The sequence below is a fragment of the Centruroides sculpturatus genome, unplaced genomic scaffold (genome assembly GCF_000671375.1).
Source record: "Centruroides sculpturatus isolate CEXI.00-Female unplaced genomic scaffold, Cexi_2.0 scaffold193, whole genome shotgun sequence".
In the NCBI taxonomy this organism is placed as follows: Eukaryota; Metazoa; Arthropoda; class Arachnida; order Scorpiones; family Buthidae; genus Centruroides; species Centruroides sculpturatus.
Window position 1 is genome coordinate 373,753 of NW_019384402.1, and position 22,504 is coordinate 396,256.

Consider the following 22,504-nt stretch of genomic DNA (forward strand, 5'->3'; position numbering starts at 1 on the left):
AACCTTTTCACCTCTTCATCAAGACAATTCATGGCATCAATCAACTTACCAATCAAGGTATTTTGCATCACACATAATAATGTAAGCTCTCTCTCTCTCGGCTAAGAACCCATTAACTTCAATACTCAATTATGTTACACTATATAGCTTTATCCAATTTAAGCCGCTATTTGGAAGCTATAACGGAACTCTCTGTTATCCTATGTATACATATAAATAATTTATAAAAATAAACAGGTATTTTTTCTTTATAATTAAGTTGTAGTGTGACTTCTTTTGGCCGCACTGTCTCTCAGGCTGTCTCCATCCCAGACCCCTAGCGTCTACATATGTAACCACTCACACAAAAATCAGAACAACAGCCAACAAGGTTTCTGTATCTGCCTTAAAGGATACAGTGGTGTCAGTCCTGACATAGGCATCATCAGTCTGGTGCCAACCCTCTGGTCACAGTTGACGATTTCAGTTATTGTTACCAAATGTTTAAGGAAATGTGTAGAGAAATTCTTTGGGTTCTTCATTTTCAGAATTACTATTTTCCACTTCTATATTAATTCTTTGTTCTCCCAGTTCTTGAAGGTCGTCATTGGTAAGGCTCTCACCAGAAACCTACAGTAACTCCTCCATATTGTGCTCACCTACATCTCCTAGTCCTGCTGTATCAATTATGTTGACAATTTGGCAACCTAACGATGCAGCAAAGGTTCTCTTTATTGAGAATTCTTGGATACCTTCAGCCATAACTTCTTCCACACTTCATTCATGCATTTATCAGTTAATTCTTTCCAAGCAAAGTCGATATTGCCTATGGCATCCATGATGTTATATTTTTTCCAAAACTGCACAATACAAAAATGGATTTAAGTGAATTACAGTGCTACGACGAATTGTTACCTTTTGCTGACTGGTTCATGTTCATAAATAATTGTGTTATATATGAATCAATGAAATGCCATGATAATTTGAATCAGTGTAACTTTTGAGCTGTTTTTTAGGCTTCAAGCAGATCACGTTATATTGAATCAGCATTAATCAAGGCAGCATTAAGTGAAGTCTCACTGTGCATTTCAAAATTTCAATTGACACCTATATTTTTTTTAACTATGTACAGTAATAAAAAAGTTATTACCATGGAAGTATTAATTTTCAATATGCCCTCATAAAATTTTATGGAATAAAAAGAACAAAAACTAATGGATTTGAATCAGAATCTTAACCTGTTTCAAACATTCTAATAGAAAAACAATCAAATTTATAGTATATTTGAAAACAGATTAATGACTAATATATACATGTATATAACAGTCTACATCAGGTGTGTCAAACTCATTTAAACAACGGGCCATTAATGTGACTGGTGAGATTCACATGGGCCACATCAAATTTACAAATTTTATTAAAATTATAATTTTAAGTGAGAATGCAGGAATATAATGTTAGATAGGGCAATTAAAACACACTTTGTAATTCAGTGAATTCAATTCAACAATATATAATTGATATAGTATTGCTTTTATTTAAACATTTATTTTATTTAATGTACATATTTATAAATATTTATATAATTATTTTCACAGTAATTGTTTTCACATTATCTTCCTCCTAGTTTTCCAATATCTGGATTCAAAGACTGAGAACAATCTTCATTATGGCAGATAAATGTTTATCAGTTAATCTTGATATATAAACTATTTTATTTAATTTCAGAGCATTGTGGCTGTAAGCCATAAAAAATCATATCGGGGCCGCNAATTGTTTTCACAAGAAACTTGCCAGCACTATCTTCCTCCTAGTTTTCCAATATCTGAATTTGACAGCCGGATGGCCAAGTGGTCAAGTTGGCAGCCTACCACTCTGGGTAACCCAGGTTCAAATCCAGATGGGTTGATAAATCCCAGAAATTTTTCAGAGATGGTCCATCCAGATATGTTGGCCCTGTCCCTCACCATCCGGCCACCCTGATGTGGGCTTGGCCAAACCCATAATGGGCTTGCTAATGGAGGCCCTCTTAGTGCCCACAGAGCAAAAAGAGTTATTTAAAAAAATATCTGGATTCAAAGACCAAAAACAATCTTCATTATGACAGATAGATGTTTATCAGTTAATCTTGATCTGTAAGCTGTTTTATTTAATTTCAGAGCATCGTGGCCACAGGCCATGAAAAATCACATTGGGGGCCGCCAGTTTGACACCCCTGGTCTACATGTTAAACAAATCAGTTTCTAGCAAATTATCTGATATTTGTTATATCAGCATATTATACAAAAATATTATACTTCAACTGAACACTGGAAAGACAACGGATTAAGAACCCTTTCTTCATTCAATGTGTTAATGTATATCAAATTTTTAGTAATAATAATACTATTTCATAATCTCATTTTATTAAGTAGAAATTGTTTTGGACTTAGAAAAACATTCCAACATATTAACATGGCATGTTGTTAAATTACTTTGAAATAGATTAAAGACTTAGAAAAACAATAGTATTTTTTTTTATCGTAATACATACAATGTAAGAGCATATATAAATAAAACTACTAATTATGTGTTTTATGCCTACAATTTTATGACATCAATAAAAGCTTTGTACTTCAACTTACTTTGAAAACTATAATTTAATACAATTTCAAAGATAACAATTATTTAATGTGAAATCACCACAATGATGGACTTCAATTTTTAATCATACTTTTTTTAATTTATTTAATTTAAAATATATGCTCGCTACTTCAAATTAGTAGTGTCTTGTTTCTGTACATCATACTTTTTCTCTTAGCAACAGAGTCATGCCATTCATCTATCTAACTTCCTTCAGGGGAAATTTTTGAATTGAAATAATGTAACTTCTGGTTTGCATCAGAAGTTCATATATAGTTAATTGAAGCCTCCTGTCTCTAAACTTTCCATATCTCTAAGCTTTCATCTATCTAACTTCATTCTCGAGATTAAGGAAGGACAGACAAATAGAAGACAGTGGGAATTTATAGGTCTATAATTTTTTCAAATTGCAGCCCAACTAATAAATGTGTTAACTAAACAAAAAACAAAGCTGAGAAAATAAAAATTTAATTCAAGATTACTTAATTAATGAATTAAAGTATGTAACAATTTATTTTGAACAAATTATTTGGCTAGTAAGTTTATTATTAACTATAAAACCAATATTGTATTCTAGGTGAAAATAATACTATTCATGATAATTATTAATGATTAAATAATTTATTTAAAAATTAAAAATCATCTGAAAAAATCTATTTAGTTGCAACACCAACACATCAGATAAGCACTTTCTAATTAGCTGAGCTAATCATCAAACCACATAAAGTTAGATCATTTCTACATTAAAATGCATCAATAATGATAGTTCCATTATTAAATACTTTAAACATGTATAAATGTATGTTTAAAAAATATTAATCATAGTAATATGAAATAAAAACACATTGAATTTAAAAGTTTTAAATTAAAATAGAAAGCATTATTATTAAAATATTAATCAAAATCAAAATACAAGTAAAATTAATTATGTGATTAAATACAGGTATCCCTTGTATAACATGGTAATTACGTTCTGAAAAAGTGCCATGTTATGCAAATCCATGCTATATGATGCAAATGACCAGTGCAAAACATGAAATTAGGTTCCAAAAGTTAACAAAAATATACTATTCTTTTCCATCACTAAGAGAAATATATTGGTGTCAGACACCTCAGAGCAATGTGTGTATGCTCTCATAACAAGGGTACAAAATGCAGCTAACTTAAAACACCAACAGCACAATTGAGCAGATTAAGCATATGGCTTCCACCCATGGGTACAGTCATTCTTTAATTAATATTCTTTCTTCCATAAATCAATCTAATTTAGCTACCACCAGAATGCATGTTAACAAAGGGGACTTTAATCATGTAGTTTTAATTTATGAACTGTCCCTGCATCAACTTTACTGTAAGATTGGTAGGATTTAAATTTTGTGTTAGCATATAAGAGAAAACCCAATGTTTTCCACCTCTTATCTAATGCAAAGGATAGTGCAGATAATACAAAAGTGCTGGGTGTATAAATAATCTCTTCTAAACACACTGTAAAAATAAATGACTTACTTCTGCTGTAAACCAAAACAGTGCTTATTTCCAAATATTTTCACAAACGTTTTCGAACTTAGTTCTTCCTCAGGTGAATAAATCAGTGTTATTCGAAAATCTGAATGTAATGTTCTAAGGAAACTTGTGCAATCATCGTATTAAACTTGCGCATGCTCTGTAGATAGAAGGATCGTTTTAGGCTACTCAAGTGTCGTAAATAAGAGTTTGCCATGCTATCGATAATGATAGTTCATCCTTATTGTTTATACACTCGTCTTCTCTTGCTGTTTTATAGATATATATCGCTTCCATCCAGCGCAAATGGTGTATTAGCTGTGTGGTGTAAATTATTTTTGCCTCGTCAAATATAGCTTGTATGTCAGGGTCCGTGGCATATTGCGCTAATGCTGTAGTATATCTTTTATGTATGATGTCTGCTTTGTGTTCTTTGATCCTCACCTCCAACAATCTTTTTGTGGATCCCACATATACTAAGTCTTTATCACACCTATGATCTTTTATAGGGATCCTGTATACACCTGCTAATTTGTTTTGGTGTGGCATGTCTTTTGCATTATTTAGCATTCTAAATATAGTGGGACATCTTCTAATTATTAAGGAGGCTTGTTTTCTTTTGGCGATCTCTTTGTAGATTTTCTCTAAGTAGATTGTTGGAGGTGAGGATCAAAGAACACAAAGCAGACATCATACATAAAAGATATACTACAGCATTAGCGCAATATGCCACGGACCCTGACATACAAGCTATATTTGACGAGGCAAAAATAATTTACACCACACAGCAAATACACCATTTGCGCTGGATGGAAGTGATATATATCTATAAAACAGCAAGAGAAGACGAGTGTATAAACAATAAGGATGAACTATCATTATCGATAGTATGGCAAACTCTTATTTATGACACTTGAGTAGCCTAAAACGATCCTTCTATCTACAGAGCATGCGCAAGTTTAATACGATGATTGCACAAGTTTCCTTAGAACATTACGTTCAGATTTTCGAATAACACTGATTTATTCACCTGAGGAAGAACTAAGTTCGAAAACGTTTGTAAAAATATTTGGAAATAAGCACTGTTTTGGTTTACAGCAGAAGTAAGTCATTTGCTGGGTGTATATACATTATACCATTACAATATGGACAGTTTAACACGTGACTATCACACATAGGATCTACATACAAATCCTTGCAAGCCAGAATATACGTCACCACAAATACGATATAGCCAAGGGGAATTTCAATACAGCACTTGCCCATTTTGCTACTTAACCTGATGCTGGGATAAAGCTACACTTTTACACAGGATCTTTGACCAACACAACTTATGGCTTTAGAAATCTATATGGCTGAGAAGAAAGGATGTTGCATTAACTCTGACAGCATTACAGTACCACAAGCATGGAAATATTTTATAGATTCGCACAGAATTTAATGTTTTTAATTTTATTACTTAATATCATGCCATGTAAAGAATTGAACTGTTGAAACCTTTCATTTATTTTTATGCTTTAAACTGTGCATCATACACCTATTGAACATCTTTTTGAATATTTGGAACTCCTATTTTAAATGTAATGGTATTCTCTGTTGAATGATAGAATTGTTTTTTGTTTTATCTCCTGATGAGGACCTCTAATTTGTGGCCGAAAACATTAGAACAGTAGTTATTTGCTGGAAGTTGCATATAGGTGTTTTCTTCACCGTTGTACTATTCCAGTTTTTACCTGTGCTGTTGTTTAAATAAACTTTATTAAATATGAAGATTAATCTACAAAAATGAAACACAGTGACAGTCTTAAAGGCTAAAATCTGAAAGCAATGACGATACCTGGTTGAGAGGAACGCTAGAACGAGGAAGAAAAAATTGCACTATCAGTTTTTATTAAAGTAAACCTGATAAAAAGCACCAAACAAATTGACATTTTCAATATTCTAAAATCCATGGAAAATTTGAGACAGCATGCATGCTTACTTGAATAAAAAAAATATCAAACAACAGAGTTTGCACTTAAAAATTGTGAAATTTTGTATGGAAGATTTCCCATATTATCAAACTGTGTTGTAGCTTTAAAGGTTGCAGAACTTTCTGCAAGACGAAAAAGAAAATACTTAAAAACATCCTTTCCAATTATTAATTATTACTTATATCTTAGTTTCAAATATGGCACTAAAAGATCAACACTAAAATTATTTAAACTGAGTTGTAGGCCAGTTGCACAAGTTTTAATTTCAAGGTTAAATGTTCCTTAAACTATACAATTACTACAATTATTAGTATTAGTATTACTACAATACAGAATTACTGATGCATTGCATGAATGTAAATCTTTAAAATAAACTGTTGGACAATTTTGGACAGTTAAAATTTGGCATTTGTACTAGATTTCTGACTATAATGTGGATGATATACATTTAAACTACTTAAATAAAACTTATCCTAATCCCAATTGAATGTTTAAAAAAATTAGATTCTATAATGATTTATAGTAATTGTAAATTTCAAGAGCAATTCCAAAATTTAAAAACAGCTGTTTTATATTTATTGTAGAGTTAAGTGAATCATATTTTACATAAATCTTTTTTATCATAAAATATGTATATTCAAATTCTGTAGATAATATCTGCCAAATTCTACTAACACATATTTTTCTTGGCCCTGAAATTCATTATATGCTCTCACCTATTTATTTTTCACTCCATCCTGTTTACAATTGTTCTTGATAACACAATTGTGCATTATTCAGTTAACTGGCTAAAAATTAACTGTTTAAACAATATAACTTATGAAACTAATATAAAAAAAGAAAAGTTTTATTTGTGAAAAGTTTAACTTAAGTTTACCATTTCACAAATTATATTTTAAATAGTTGTATTTTAAACAGTAAAACATACAATAAGGCCTAAAGAAAATATTAAAGAATCTGCAATTGCTTCAATATCCTTAAGATTCCTTACACAAAATGATGATATCCTTGGCATTATCAAAATCATAAGTAATGCTAGAATTTAATTTATAAAGAAAAGATATCAAAACAATAAGAGCTTGTAGAATAATACTGTAAAATAAATAGTGGCAATATGATATCTTTTTAAGAGATGAGAAAAAATTTAATTTGTATTGACTAAATAGTTCTGCAATTTTAATAGTACCATTTGAAAAATAAACAAATATCTTTCAAATAAAAATAATAAAAGTTCTGTCACACTATGAACAGGATAGGAATAAGATACAGTGAATGTATTAAGTTAATATTTATAAATAAAAATAAATGCTAAAAATATATTAATCATTATTTATAAAAGAAGATTCATTCAAAAAAAAAGAAAATATAGTGACATCGATAGGACAGTGTTCAATATATATTACTGATTCCATATGATTTCTGAACAATAATATACCAATGTTTGGTTGATTAATTTGTTATCCTCATTTGAATCTCACAGAAAAGTTGCAGAAATCACACAATTGCAGAAAAAGATTTTTTAGCAGCTACTTATAAACAACAATAGTTCATACAAGATTGGTCTGTAATGGCAACTGTTCTGGAATCAGGAGTGGTAAAAATAAATTTTGCATCAGTTGCAAGTTACCGTCAAGTTGGTACTGTTTATAGTACTTACATACTTTAGGAAAGTAAGGTATATATATTATTTATACATGTATTACTTTTATTACCTTGTCATTTCTATTTATAATAGCTTGGGAACATTTTTTAATAGTATGCATACAAATAAAATACCTAAAATTGATACGAACAAAAATTTAATTTAAAAATTTATTTCATCAAAAAATAGCATAATTGGTCTGCTACAGACCAGTTACACTAAAGTATGTCTGGGTAGTGTAACTGGCAAAGTGTCTGTAAGGTAAGCAGGAATTACATGATTAAGTCCTGCTCCAGACCTATCTTTTCTTTCAGAATATTCTAAAGTTAAATTAAATTAATTTATTTATTTATAATTATTAAATTTAACAAGAGATGGCAGCCTAGCTGCTTACCTCCTGCCAAATTACTTAGTAATTATTTAGTCTTAATAACCTAATAAAGGATCCCAGCTATTAGTTTAATATTTATGAAACCATTAAAAATTTTAAAAACAATACTTTAGATTTTTGTATCACAATAAAATTCTATTATATTATAAAAAAATTAAAAAATTATTTTTAAATACATTTCTGAACTGATTAAATACATTTATATGAAATCAATCTTTAATTTACCAACAATTTATTGATACACCTTGATTACATTATTTCCTTTTTTCATCAAATGCTCCTAATGTAAACATTACTCAACATACAAAAGTTTAGTTTTTAAAGTTGTCATATATTTATCTCAAATAGAACTATAAGCTGTACAGTACTTTTTTTTTATTCCATATTCATCAAATCATGAAAATTATTATAAGAAAAATTTAGTTTCAAATATTTGAATAATTGGAAATTTCTGATGGAGTCCGAGTCCAAATTCTAAGAAAACATTTTTCTGTGGATATTCATGTGGCTATGTATAATGATTCATAACTACACCTGTTTAAAAACATAATATGAATTTCTTGCAATAGTATTCATATTCCTTCATGTCTAAGATAAACATCAGTGAAAAACTGTCCAAAAGTGTAGCTATTTCAATGATATATGAATGAGAAAATACAAAATCAGCTCCTTGGTATCCACACACAATCACAATGGTCACATTTAAGAATCCTTAATCTAAACATTTTTTAAAAAACCTTCAAATATGTTAACATTTAAGATTTGAATATTTTAAAATGCACTCTCTTCTATTTTCTTTTATAATGATTTTATGTGAAGTATGACAAATCTCTGTTTTTAGCAATTGTTCATTTCTATTATTCACCATTTGCTTTTAATATATATTCAAATCCAAATACTTACACTGAAAAATTCGTACTTAATATTAAATTAATTATTAAAATTTCTATAAAAGCAAATTTCAGAATTGTTCTTAATTTATTAATATAGCGATAATTTTTGAATTATTAATTTATATTTGCTATATTAATAAATAAAGATACATTAATCTAGATGTGGTGCAAAAAATATTCATGCAATAACCAAAAAAATTTTTGTTATCTACTTAATTAAATATATCACTAATTAAAAAGAAAAGATAAAAAAAGTCATGCATAAAATAAGAAAAGAATAAAAGAAAAGCAGACAAAAACAATACTACATGCCTTTGCTCTTTGATACATGTCGTAAGTAGCCTGGCAAAAAAAAAGCAAATTTTTTCATTACTATCTATAAAACTAAAATACCACATGCAATATTTATTATAACATATTTAATATAAGTGCTATATTATATTTTTATTATAAAATTAATAACATTTAAATATTATGGAATGATATATATAAAACAAGTCATTATCTTCTAAAATCCAAACAAAATATTGATTACAAGAAAATATTCTATTTTATTAATCTAAATATTATTGATATCACTCACAGTTCACCTTCAAATATTATAATATTACACTAAAATTAAAAAGTAATTTTTGTCATAGAATTTCATAAATATATGAATTCAAATGAGAGAGAAAAAGCAAAATATTATTTCTTTTATACAATTTAGTTAAAATTAAACTTATTTTTAAAAACAACTATCAAAAAGTGAACTGTAAATTTATCAAATGTAAACCAGAATATCAACACAAATTCAAATACAGTATAATGCTATATATATATATATATATACATATATTATTTTTAGAATAACATCCATTTAAAAACGTACTAAATGTATAACTTATTAATAGTAATTCAAAATTAAAATCATAAAAAGTATTATTATTATATAATTCTAATATTTAAACACTTTCTTTTGATTCAAACTTTCTTGGCAGTATAGCTTCAGAGAATTAACATGAAATTATTTAAAATAATGTACAAATAGTATAGTTCAATATATTACAGCAAACTCCACTTTTACAATCTAATTTGGCCACAGAAAACCTATGCTAAAGCATCTATTCTATTTCCTATAAGCTCAGTGTTATAAATTAAAATTATATATATCTCTAGGAATTTATTGTTAACTGAAGTAATAAATGACGAGTGTCTTTAGGTGCTAAATTTAATGGTATACACAAATATAAAAACAGAAAATAAATACTACTGTATAAGCAATTTCAATAAATCAACGTCTTCAAGTAAAAATGGAACAGAATACTTATTGAAAAATTCCTAAAATTTACAATTTTAGAAGAAAATAAAATGATGTTCAAGATTGATTCTTTATGAAATTTCTTTCTAAATAATGATGTACCAACATTGACTGGTTAACTCATAATACTGTTCTGAATCTAATAAAAATTAACTAAACTTATTAAATATAGCCAAAAAACAGCACAGCACACACAACTACAAATTTCAATGCTGCCATTATGTCAATATACTAAAAGTCATTGATAATTGTACAATTTAGCAGCTTGTTTGTAAAGTACAAGATAAATTATTAATCATAGATTCTAACACAATAAAGATAATATCAACGAATTATGCATAGAATATGTCTTTATGTAGAGAAAACTATGTAATGAATCTGAAGATACTCTTAACTAGTCAACTAAGTAATATATTATGAAATCAGCGAAGATCCTTATACATTGAATGTAACCAACATAATTAAGAAGCTAAGAATTAATGTTTCATTAACTGTGATATATGTTAGTCACTCACATTTGGTATAAAAAAACTTTATATATAAAATGAATTAGTGTTCTGCTAGAAAGTTATGCAGCTAGCACTATTATAAAATCAATTCACTCAAAACATGTTTATTTTAATGGGAAATATCATGAATACCATCAAAACTGTTAGATAATATATACCATTAAAAGTTATTGGGAAAAAACCATTTTCATTATATTCTAATTAGATATAATAATGAATAACTAAAAACACAACACCTTATTAATCCAGCAATATTTAATAAGATAATAATAACATTTTCGACTGTTTTAAACAGCCTTCATCAGTTAAACTATTTCAAACTATTTGAAATAGTTTAACTGATTTCAAACTATTTCAAACTATTTCAAACTATTTGAAATAGTTTGAAATAGTTTAACTGATGAAGGCTGTTTAAAACAGTCGAAAATGTTATTATTATCTTATTAAATATTGCTGGATTAATAAGGTGTTGTGTTTTTAGTTATTCATTATCCAGTAAGTTCATTATTTATTGATATAATAATGCAATATGTAGCTAAAAATTTTTAACCTGATTCAAAACATATATCAAAATGTTGAATGCCAGAGTTCACCAATCAGAAATGCTTAATTTTCATATGCAATTTATTATTTCTATCCATTTTAAAGACATCTTTTTATGATAATTTACTACATCAAACAACTATTTATAAATTCAATAACACAAAAAAAAGGGCCATTACCTATTTAAGTTACAAATAAAATATGAATATTTATCAGTTTCATTATGTGGTCCTAATGTGCCAAAGCTGATGCAACATGATGCATATTTCCATCAGAATGAATATGTGAATGTTCAGATATATGCCAGATAGTTTTTTGTATTAATATCAACAGTAAGGATTTGATACTGGAACTCAGTTCAGAAAACATAAAAAACAAACTAAAAATCCAATACTGCATAATCTGACCAAAAACAATTTTACATGAAAAGAAATTCTAGGAACAGCTTTACAAAGAAAAAAACATGGCAATGGTTATACATTCAGTACTGCATACATATTGCTCAAATAACAGACTAACCAATCAAATTTCATTTAACCAGCTTTCATTGATATGCACTTTCATTCATTAATGACCACAATATTAACTTACTGTATTCAAATTTCACAGTACATTTTACACCCACAAGCCTCAAGACAAAACTTTCTATTCATGCTAAAGACCTGATAAGAACCAGATATGAACTATTTACTTTTGCAAACAACATTATAATTCTATCAAAGCTATAATAATAAAATAGAATAATTTTGAAAATAAAAACTAGCCTATATCTTGTCTGGATTATCCTGAATATATGTACAAATTTTCATAGATATTAGTTTGGCTGTTCTCACATAATACTAGATCAAACATTTCTATTTGTTTGAGTATTATGTGATGGAAGCAATGGAAATATATAAGGCGCACACTACATCTACGTGCATTAACTCCCGAGAAGAAATGGCTCTTTCGTTAGCTTGGCAAGCCTTATTACATAAGGATTACTAAGAATGTGGTTGATGTAGGAGATTATACGAGGACATGTAAAGATCATAATAAAAATAATACATCAGACACGTAAGAGAAGAGTAAGTGCAATGCTGAATGAAAAGAACACGATAGATACAACGCATGCGCAATAGATATCACGCAATTGAAACATCGTTTGAATTTCTCTTCTTAAAAAAATTGCGTGACGGAGTTCAGGAATAAGGAATCCAACCATTTTACCTGAAGAAGGACATGGAAGGTGTTTGGAAAACGTTTGTTTTTACAAAATTGTTTATTTTTGTATTTCTACATACCGGTTAGAGGCACGAGTAAGTACATTTTTGTTTATTGAGTATTATGTGAGAACAGATGTGAATAGGCAAATTTGAATTCAATTTTATACATATAAAGTTAACATTTGTTCTAATTTATATATAAATACATATATACATATGATACATGGAATGCTTATATCATTTTACTAGGACAATACTATTTTTTTCCCATAATAATACATATAGCAACTATTGAAAATATGCCTGTCAATGATATTTTACAATAACTCAAATTTTGTCTACTTCAACTATCTTTCCAAAGCCACCATTAAATAAATTTAATTTCTTGCTATTAATATATATGAAACTGACAAACTGAAATAAATAAAAAACTTATAGCTTATTGATGTTGTATTTGATTCTTTTATAATATTTCTACTACAGAAATCTTTATTATAATGGAAATATTAATTAAATATGTACATACACTGTTTTTTCTTTCAACCTCTGATGGTCCATAAAAAAAGACAAATACAAAGTGTAAATAACAAAATTAATTTATTACCAAAAGTTAGGTACAAACATGGTTACTTTTCAACATAATCACCGTGACGATTAAGGCATTTGTCATATCTGTGGACAGGCTTTGCAATCCCCTCTTCATAGAATGTTGCTGCCAGTGACTCAAGATGGGCATTAATGTTGTTTTGAAGATCATCATTAGTCTTGAATCTCTGCCCTCCTAGCCAAGTTTTCAGTTCAGGAAAGAGGTGGAAGTAGCTCAGTGCTAAATTGGAGCTATATGCTGGGTGTTTAAAAAGTTCTAAACTAGGTGGAAGTCTGAAAGGTGGAAGTCTTCACACCTTTAATGAGTGAAGACTTCTGCCTCTTCTTGAACTGAAAACGTGCTAGGAGGGCAGAGGTTTGAGACTAATGACAAGCTTCAAGACAACATTAAGGTCCATTTCGAATCACTGACAGCAACATTCTATGAAGAGGGGATTGCAAAGTTCATCCACAGATATGACAAATGTCTCAATCTTCATGGGGATTATGTCGAAAAATAACCATGTTTGTACCTAACTTTTGGTAATAAATTCATTTTGTTATCTACACTTGTCTTTGTTTTATGGACCATTGGAGGTTGGAAAAAAAATCATCCTCGTATATTATAATAAACATTTCTCAGTTAGGTTTAAAAGCTGTTCCTTTAAACCATAACTGAGATTAGCTGAAAGATTTCAAAATATTTCTGCTATATTGAAAGTATTGATTTTTGTATGTTAGTTAAATTGTTTAAATTGTAATTTGAAATTATTATTTCTTTCTGTTGATGATTTCCAAAACATTCAGAAAATTCAATATGATATACGGTATAATAAACTTTTTAATATTTATATATCTTTGATATCTTATATAATAAATATTCTGACTTACTGATGTTGTGTTTATTATATAAGAAGAGAATGATTTGGCATTTAGTACTATAAGATTATTTTTTATTACAAAACATTCCAAAATTATATCATATAAAAATACTTGAAATTATAAATTTCAAAAATTTTACATAAATGATATGCAGGCTAAGCATTACATGGTATTTATATATTTTACTACTTTAACACTTTACTTTACTATTATAACTTTACTATGATATTTATAAAAAAGTAAAATGTTTAAATGAAACTGTATATAACTGTACACAATTCATCACTATATGTTTAAAGATGTGTATATCAAAATATAATATTATAAAGAACTTTTCAACAAGAAAGAATGTAAAACAGAACTGCTTGTCTACAATTCAGAAGTTTATGTTGTACAGCAGAATTTCTTAAAAAACTAGACATTTTATTTTATTTTTATTATTGTTATTATTATTAATAATTAAAATTTATTAAAATACCTTAAATATGTCTACACTGTCATAAAAATTTAAATGTGGTATACTTTTGAATTAAATTATCTGAATTCAAATAACACTTTAAATATTTAAAAATGTCTCCATTTGTTTCTAATTTATATGTTTATATTTTCCCATTCTGGGTGTAACTAATACAGAACAGGAAAGTCATTACAGATAATTTTAAAATTCTGAAGTATAAAAATTATTACACTACATCTACATATGTTATATTCAAGTTAAACTTAACTTTTTAAATATATCAGTACACTATGTAATTAAATTAATAGTTTAAAATTTAAGGATTTACCTTATGCAGTTTTTAAAAATAATTACAGTTAAAACAATTGTATAAATTATTTTTGTTTTGATGCTAAATTTTAGTTTCTTCTTAGATTATTTTGTTAAAAAAAAATAAAATCATTTATTAAATAAAAATCTAAAAGACTTTTGCATGTTTATCTAAAATAAATTAAATATTTACTCTCTGAACTTAAAAAAATTTCATTTCTAGTTAACTAAGATCCCTAAAATATGCAAGTAACATATCAAATTTAAGTTTCACTGAGATTTATTTATTATGATTCCAATCCTCTACAGTACAGTAAACTCTCTTGCTAATCCAGTCTCTCAATTATCTGGCATAACTTCCAGTGGAATTGCCTACGCATTTCCATTTTCATAAAAATGTTAGTCATGTCACATATCCTGTTTACCTGCTTACTTGAGTTTCATTTATATGTAAATTATTGCACTTCAATGTATTGTATTATTGCTTGCCCACCTCCAAAAAGAATCAATACCAAAAATTCACCAGTACACCAAACCAGTTAAACAAACCCTAAAAATATTTAATATAATAAACATTTTCATCCTTATCAATCAAACTATTTCAGACTATATAAGCCTATTAAAAACCAGAATACCAAATCAAATACATGTCCTTGATTTGGTATTCTGTTCTTTCTTATACTGAAACCATGCCTTTTCTTTGTTACTTTCTATTACACACAATGAAGTGATATAATAAGATAACAGACTATCAATATATCCACTCTATTAATTGCCAAGATGCACTTTGGGTATAAAGCCAACAGAAGAGGGATTTATACCTGAAATGTGTCTTGACAATTAATAAAGTGGATTTATTGATAGTCTATTGCTTTATTATACTACTTCATGTTGTGTAAGAGAAAGTTGGTATTCTGTTTTTTGATTTGGTATTAATATTTTTAGTGTTTGTTTAACTGGTTTGATACTGGTGTGTTTTTAGAAAATATGCACTAGTTCTTGAGGTGTTTAATATATCAATACTGAAGGGCAATAAGTCACAACATTTATTGTCTTTATGCTTATAAATTTTTAATAATCCAGCACTCTCATTAATCAAGCACCTCTCTATGCAAGGAATGACCAAATTAGCAAGAGTCTATTGTACTTTAATAATATTTTATGTATAAATTAATTTTTAAAATTGATTCCAATTCAAATTACTTTGAATTTAATATGCTTTACTCAAAATGTCTAATAATGTAACTAGTAGTAGTAATTAATAAAATATGATTTCTAGAGAAGAATAAACTATGGTAAATAAGTTATTTAGTATGGTAATAAGATCTTTATAGTTAATAATTATTTTAATTATTAATAACTTATTTGAAAAAGCTTAAAATAATTTTATTTCAAGCTTTCTCATTCTCAGAACATATAAATTAATTATAATTTTTCCTGTCATATTTGAAATTTTACAATTAAATTAAAGATTCTGTAAATAAAGAAAATTTCAAAGTGCTAAATAATTTATTAATTAAACTTTCAGAATAAAATCTGCTGTTGAGTTTTAAATACAAAAAAAAATAATCATTTAAATATTGTTTTTGAAACATTAAATTAACTATTTTTCTACTAATATTTTATTAATTCTATAAATTATTAAGTAACATTCTACAGTTTCTTCTGTAAAAAAGAAATTATAATTGTCTTCCTATTAAATAATAATATATAATCATCAGATATTAAGTAAACTAATTTTCAATTAAAAAATATTCACACACTTCTATACAATAATAATACATTTCTTTGGTATGTAAATTTACTTGTAAATTTGCTTGGGTTCAAATTGAGATATTTTATGGTATATTAAAAAATAATTATATAAACAAATTACAATAATAAATTAAGTATATATATAATTAAACATTCAAAAATATACTTTACAGGAAGATCAACTTCACTCCGGTCTGCATTTTCTACTGGCATTTCTAAATCAAGTTTATCTGTTTCTGGTGGTGGGACGTATTCTTTATCATTTTCTACAATGGAAGAAGATAAATAGATGCATGCTTATAAAATAATAATACAAAATTAAGATAAATAGTAATTTCATTTTAAAATAGATTGCCTTAAATTATATTAAAATCTAAGTCAATATTTATACAATCCTTAGATCACAAATATGAAAATGTATACTTAAAAAACATGAATGTTTAAATAATTCATAGAATATAGAATGTTTTCTTTCATTTTTCAGCAAAATGATCTTGTGAAGTTCTCTCTCTCTCAGAACAGACAATTCAAACATTTATTGATGTTTCTAATTATTATTTGCGTGAATTCAGATCTTTGAAAAATCGGTAAACGTTTGTTTACCAATTTTTGCGTGATCACACCATAAGTGGTTCAGGTGTGTAAATTGTTTAGTAGTTCCGGTATGATAAATAGTGAATTTATTTGAATTTATGTAGTTTAAATACAGGCATACCTCACCTCACGTCGGTAATTGGTTCCAGGAGAGGCGACGTAAGTCGAATTTACTTGACTCTGAATCTACTTGTCACTAGGCTAAACCATAAATTACCATTCCCGGTTCTGTATTTTATTTATTAATGCATTTTAAATACTATATGGTTAATAAGGATCTATTTTAAGCTTACAAACAAATAAATTTTAGTTTTTAATATAGTACAGAAAAAAGTAATCTAAATTTATGAATGCATGTACTTTAAATACAGTACATACTTGTAAATGTATATATTTTAATATGATTGTATGTGCTTTAAACGCTTTTCTAGTGATATTATGACTTCAATATTTGTGGCGGACAGACGTAAAGTCAAATAAAATGACTTAAACTTTATTTTTATTTTTCCATATACTTTTTTGACAAATGACGTATAATCGGGAACGACGTNTCCACTTCTTGGATCTAATCAACAGGATCGAAGGGTCAACTGTCCACACCTCAGTCTACCATAAACCAAGTATGGCCTCTCTTTACATCCCGGTTGGGTCATGTGACCCATTCCAGTACAAGACCATCTCATTTTAATCAGGAGGGCATTTTCTCATTTGTCCACTCCAGGAGCTCTAGCCACCAAATTAGCACATATTAAACACCTAGCAACCAACCACAGATATCCTAAGCTGATCCATAGATTGGTTAATTGTTACCACTGCTCCGTACATGGGCCTGCCATCTGCACCCGTGGTGACAACCAACTGGAAGATGAAACATGGATCCCCATCACGTATAATCTGTACATTGCATCATCGTATAAGGAGATCGCCAACAAACGTTGCATTAGGATCACCTATAGAAGATGTCTGACCATCTTGGACATCCTTCACAACAGGAAAAACTCCCCCAGTCGGAACAGACTCCCAGGTGTTTACTCTATACCTCTATACTCTCGCAAAGCATCAACTATCAGTCCAAGCACCAACTGGGTACAAAAGTTGAGATCCATATCCGTATCCGCAGATCTAGACACTATACTAACCTGGTGATGGATATTGAAAATTTTCTGCATCCAGATGGATTGTTTGTAAAGTTTCAACCATAGAAAATTCTTTTGGAAGAGTTATTATTTTATTGTTCCTAATGTCTAAACTTCGTAATCTTGGTAATTTGCATAACATAAAAGGAAATTCTGTAAATTTATTACCTAAAACAAACAATAAAAGTACTATAATAATTAGTTAAATTATCTTTTATGAATTCTATTCATTGATACAATAAACGTAAATAACAAATATAAATGACATTAAATGTAAAAGACCATATTTCTTCATTATAAAACATAAACACAAGTGAAACATCAAAATTTATATTAATTTCATTATTCTAAGTTTTTAAAATAACATTAAAAGTATATTACTAGAGACAATTAAAAATAAAATATCTTATTGTATAAAACTTTTATTAACACTCAGGTAGTCTATGAGCATGCACCACATGGTCCACAGATTGACCTAGTCATCTATCCAAATTATATGCTGTTTAGCCAGAGAAATTATTTTCATACACCACATATCTCTTACATTAAGTTACTAGATAGATAGGGTGTCAAAATATTTTGTCTATCATTATCTAAAGTAATATTTTATAGGTGCACAGGAACATAGATGATCCACAGCTTATCTGTGACTTGATTTATGTGGTCTATGGATAAATAACTGAGAACCACAAGATGGAAAATGGAAAACACAAATTTATTTATTTAATTATAGAATAAAAATATAGTAATTAATATTCAGCAAAGATGTACTGTACAAAATGTCTTTGTATAGCCATAAATGAATTGATATTCATTTTTTAAAAGTTAACTTATATACAAAGGTTATTGCAAAGTATTTTGTACATATTGAAAGTTTTTCAAGTACTAACTAAATCATAAAAGTGGGAATCTCTCTCCTGTTTTCCATACATACACATACAGTAAACTACTTCTTTCATGTAGTTGTAACACAAAAATTATTATAGTAATTATAAAAGTGAGATGTTGTAAAGTAAGCAGTTGTATAAATGGATCTATGGTGTATTTGTGTATATATATATATATATATATACAAGGGTGGATCAAATATAAATGGTAATTTTCTTTTAGAAATTTATTGATTAATAATATACACAAGTGAAAACTTTAGTTCTTCTCTACATATCCTCCTGCAAGCTCTACACACTTTTGCCAATGATTTTAAAGCTTCAATATCCCTCTCTCATAAAAAGATTGAGGGCGAGTTATGAGCCAATTGCACACATGCTCCTCAACTTCTTCATTGCTTGTGAATCATTTTCTTCCAAGTGATTCCTTCAAGAGTGCAAACAAAAAATAGTCACAGGGGGGACAAATCTGGATTTTAAGGACAGTGTTCGAGAGTTTTCCAGCCCATTTTGACCTGACCTGTTTTTGATTTCCGGTCAACAACCTCAGAACCCATCGGGCACTAATTTTTCTGAAGCCAAGATGATCAGTGATAACAGATTGAACACTCCCATAGCTGATATCCTCTTCTGATCAGATTTCTTCAACAGTTAACCGGTGATCACGTTCAATAAGCTCTTGAACAGCACGGATGTTGTCATCTGTAAGGCTTGCCCTTGGGTGTCGATCATGAGAATGTGTCGTTTTCGACACATTCTCACCCACCCTTAAATTCTCTGGCCCATGTATACACACAATTCTGAGACAGTATACTGTCCCCAAACTGTGCCTTCAATCGACTAAAAATTTTCGAGGGTTTAACCCCCTCATTAGTTAAAAATTTTATGATGATGCATTGTGCAACAGACGAATGTACCTTTTGCTTGGTCATGATTGTACTGACAACAAAACCAAGTGCACTCATTAACCAAGCCAGTTCCCCCACTCCTCACAAACCAAACATCAACTTCATTCTACATCATCTAGTTAGGAACTGCATGGTAAGCAAAATAGCAAAATTACCATTTATATTTGATCCACCCTTGTATATATCCTCCCAGAAAAACTTTATATGGGAAACTGGCGCCTAATTTAGATGTTAGGTATACTGGGTCCATACAGGTAATTTCATTTGCGATTCCTTGACTTTCCCAACCAATTATGGCATTATTCCCTGACTTATTAAGGTCTCTGCATTTTCCATTTCCATTATGTAATATTCAGCCAAGTCTATTTAAGCCCATTTTCTACACAATTATATAAATTTTTTTTATTAATAAAAAAACTTTATTCACTTACAAAAAACAAAAAACTTGGTGTAAAATTGATTATATAATTAGTTACATCATTTTTATGTCATATAAAAAATTTCATAATTCTATTTAAATAAGAGTCAATGAATTAATATACAGTTTAAGACTACACAATAACGAGTCTTTCAATGTCCTTTCTAACATCTCAGGAAAATAACAGTCTTATGGCAGAGTCAACCTTTTCTTAGAGGCTGCTGATCCACCTCACTATGCAAAATGTTACAGGACTTCCTTCCAGTGACAGTACAAATAAAAAATAGCCTCTAATAAAAGGTTGACTCCACTGTAAGACTGTTATTTTCCTGAGATGTGAGAAAGGACATCAAAAGACTCATTATTGTGTAGTCTTAAACTATATATTAATTTTACAATTATACTCCTGGCAATTTTATCAGAGTCAATAAAATTAAACTGGTAAAAGAGTCACTTCAAAGTCATTTGTGGTTATTATAAGTTTGATTTTGAGACATATTAATAGTCAATTGAATATTTAACAGTTATCCAAACAAGAAGCATTTTATACTTCAAGAAAAAGATTCATGTTGCAAAATCAAATTTTCTTAAAACAAGGAGGCAGGAAATTCAAAATTATTTAAACAGAATATATTGTGCACTCCTTGAGAGGGAGAAATCACTTATTGCATGCTATTTTTGGTCCAGTATAGACCCATTCAAGGTCATTGCATTTCCCATCCCACTCTAAAACTTATAATGGGAGCAGTGGAGTTTAGGTAGAAAAGCAAGTCATTGTCAATGGAGTTTTTGAAAACCTGACTTTAATTAACTCTATGGAGATATGATATTTTGGTATACTTCAGAAAAATATGAACTTCCTAATTCTCCGAGGCATCTGAAGATGAACAATTGCAGTTAAAGAGAAGACATATCACAGATCGTCAATCCATCAAAATTAGTAAGATTATTATCCCCACATACTGTACATGGCCAGCAGCTGAGAATACAACAAATAAAAGTATATAAATTGTGTGAGGTCCAAAATGTCCTATACACAATATCATTAAGCCAACTGACAGTTCTTGCCTCCCCATAGCATCAACTGACTGCAAAAGGTTAATCAGATGTCATGCAGGTCAAAAAAATTGAGGAGATTGTGTACAGAACACAATTGCAATTGTTTAAGGCATAAAACTGTTTTCGTGTTATTAAAAAAAAGAAAAGATGTAAATGAATAAAGTCTTGTTATCACATTCCAAGTCAATATATATTAGTTCAAGAGATGGTGCACTTGAAATATTTGCAATGGAGTTGGCTTGCTGGGTTTCCTTATGCTCTCTATAAAATAACTCATCCTAGACTGCAATTTCTTACTAACTAAAACACGCTCAAGAAAACCTTTAAATATGCAGCCGTATTTATTAAATTCTAACGTTTTCGGTCATATTCAATGACCTTTCTCAAGAAAAACAGAAAAAATCGAACTCCGAACTTGAATTAACGATACAAGCGTTTTGGAACGTTTTTTAAAAATAATATTCTACTGGAATAACGCCATCTCTATATAACGGTTGTCATTATATAAATACATTAGCTATTAGAACGTTAAAAATATGACGTTCCGGATATAAAATAAAAATAAAAATAAAAATACAGACATAAAATACCAAACATACACAATGTGTTTAGCAAATACATTAAATTAAGAATTTCTGCCCTTAAGTAAGTTGCCGCTGTCCATCGTTCTTGACTTTATAATATACTTGCTCGCCAGGCTGCCGATACTTTGCTTGAATCTCGGAAGTTGATAGCTAATCCTTTTTGGCTTGCTTTGCAGATATGCCAGGCTTCAGCGTACCGGAGGTGCTTTTTGTCGCGAACTATTTGTATCAATCTGGCTTGGTCCCATTCAGCTTTGACCTCTTGAGGGTCAGCTAAGACGTAAGTCGCCAGCGCTGTGCACGGTTGTTCGCTTCTTATGTTTCTCTGGTGTTCTGCCATCCTTTCTTTGAGGGATCTTCCGGTAGCTCC

At 28.8% G+C, this 22,504-nt stretch overlaps 2 protein-coding genes across 2 annotated transcripts in view; both read right to left on the minus strand.

Moving 5' to 3' along the window:
• Nucleotides 1-16,860, minus strand: part of LOC111618678 — a 28,980-nt gene extending 12,120 nt beyond the window's left edge. Inside the window, exons 1-2 of the mRNA XM_023360242.1 lie at nt 16,720-16,860; nt 9,316-9,345 (exon numbers count right to left, since the gene is read on the minus strand). Coding sequence (XP_023216010.1) covers nt 9,316-9,345; nt 16,720-16,761 — 72 coding nt within the window. The 5' untranslated portion in view covers nt 16,762-16,860. The remainder of the gene's footprint in view (nt 1-9,315; nt 9,346-16,719) is intronic.
• A 1,416-nt stretch (nt 16,861-18,276) lies between these two features.
• The window catches only part of LOC111618679 (E3 ubiquitin-protein ligase LRSAM1-like), a 59,277-nt gene continuing 55,049 nt past the window's right edge, over nt 18,277-22,504 (minus strand). Inside the window, exon 8 of the mRNA XM_023360243.1 lies at nt 18,277-18,446. Within this exon, the coding sequence (XP_023216011.1) occupies nt 18,277-18,446 (170 nt within the window). The remainder of the gene's footprint in view (nt 18,447-22,504) is intronic.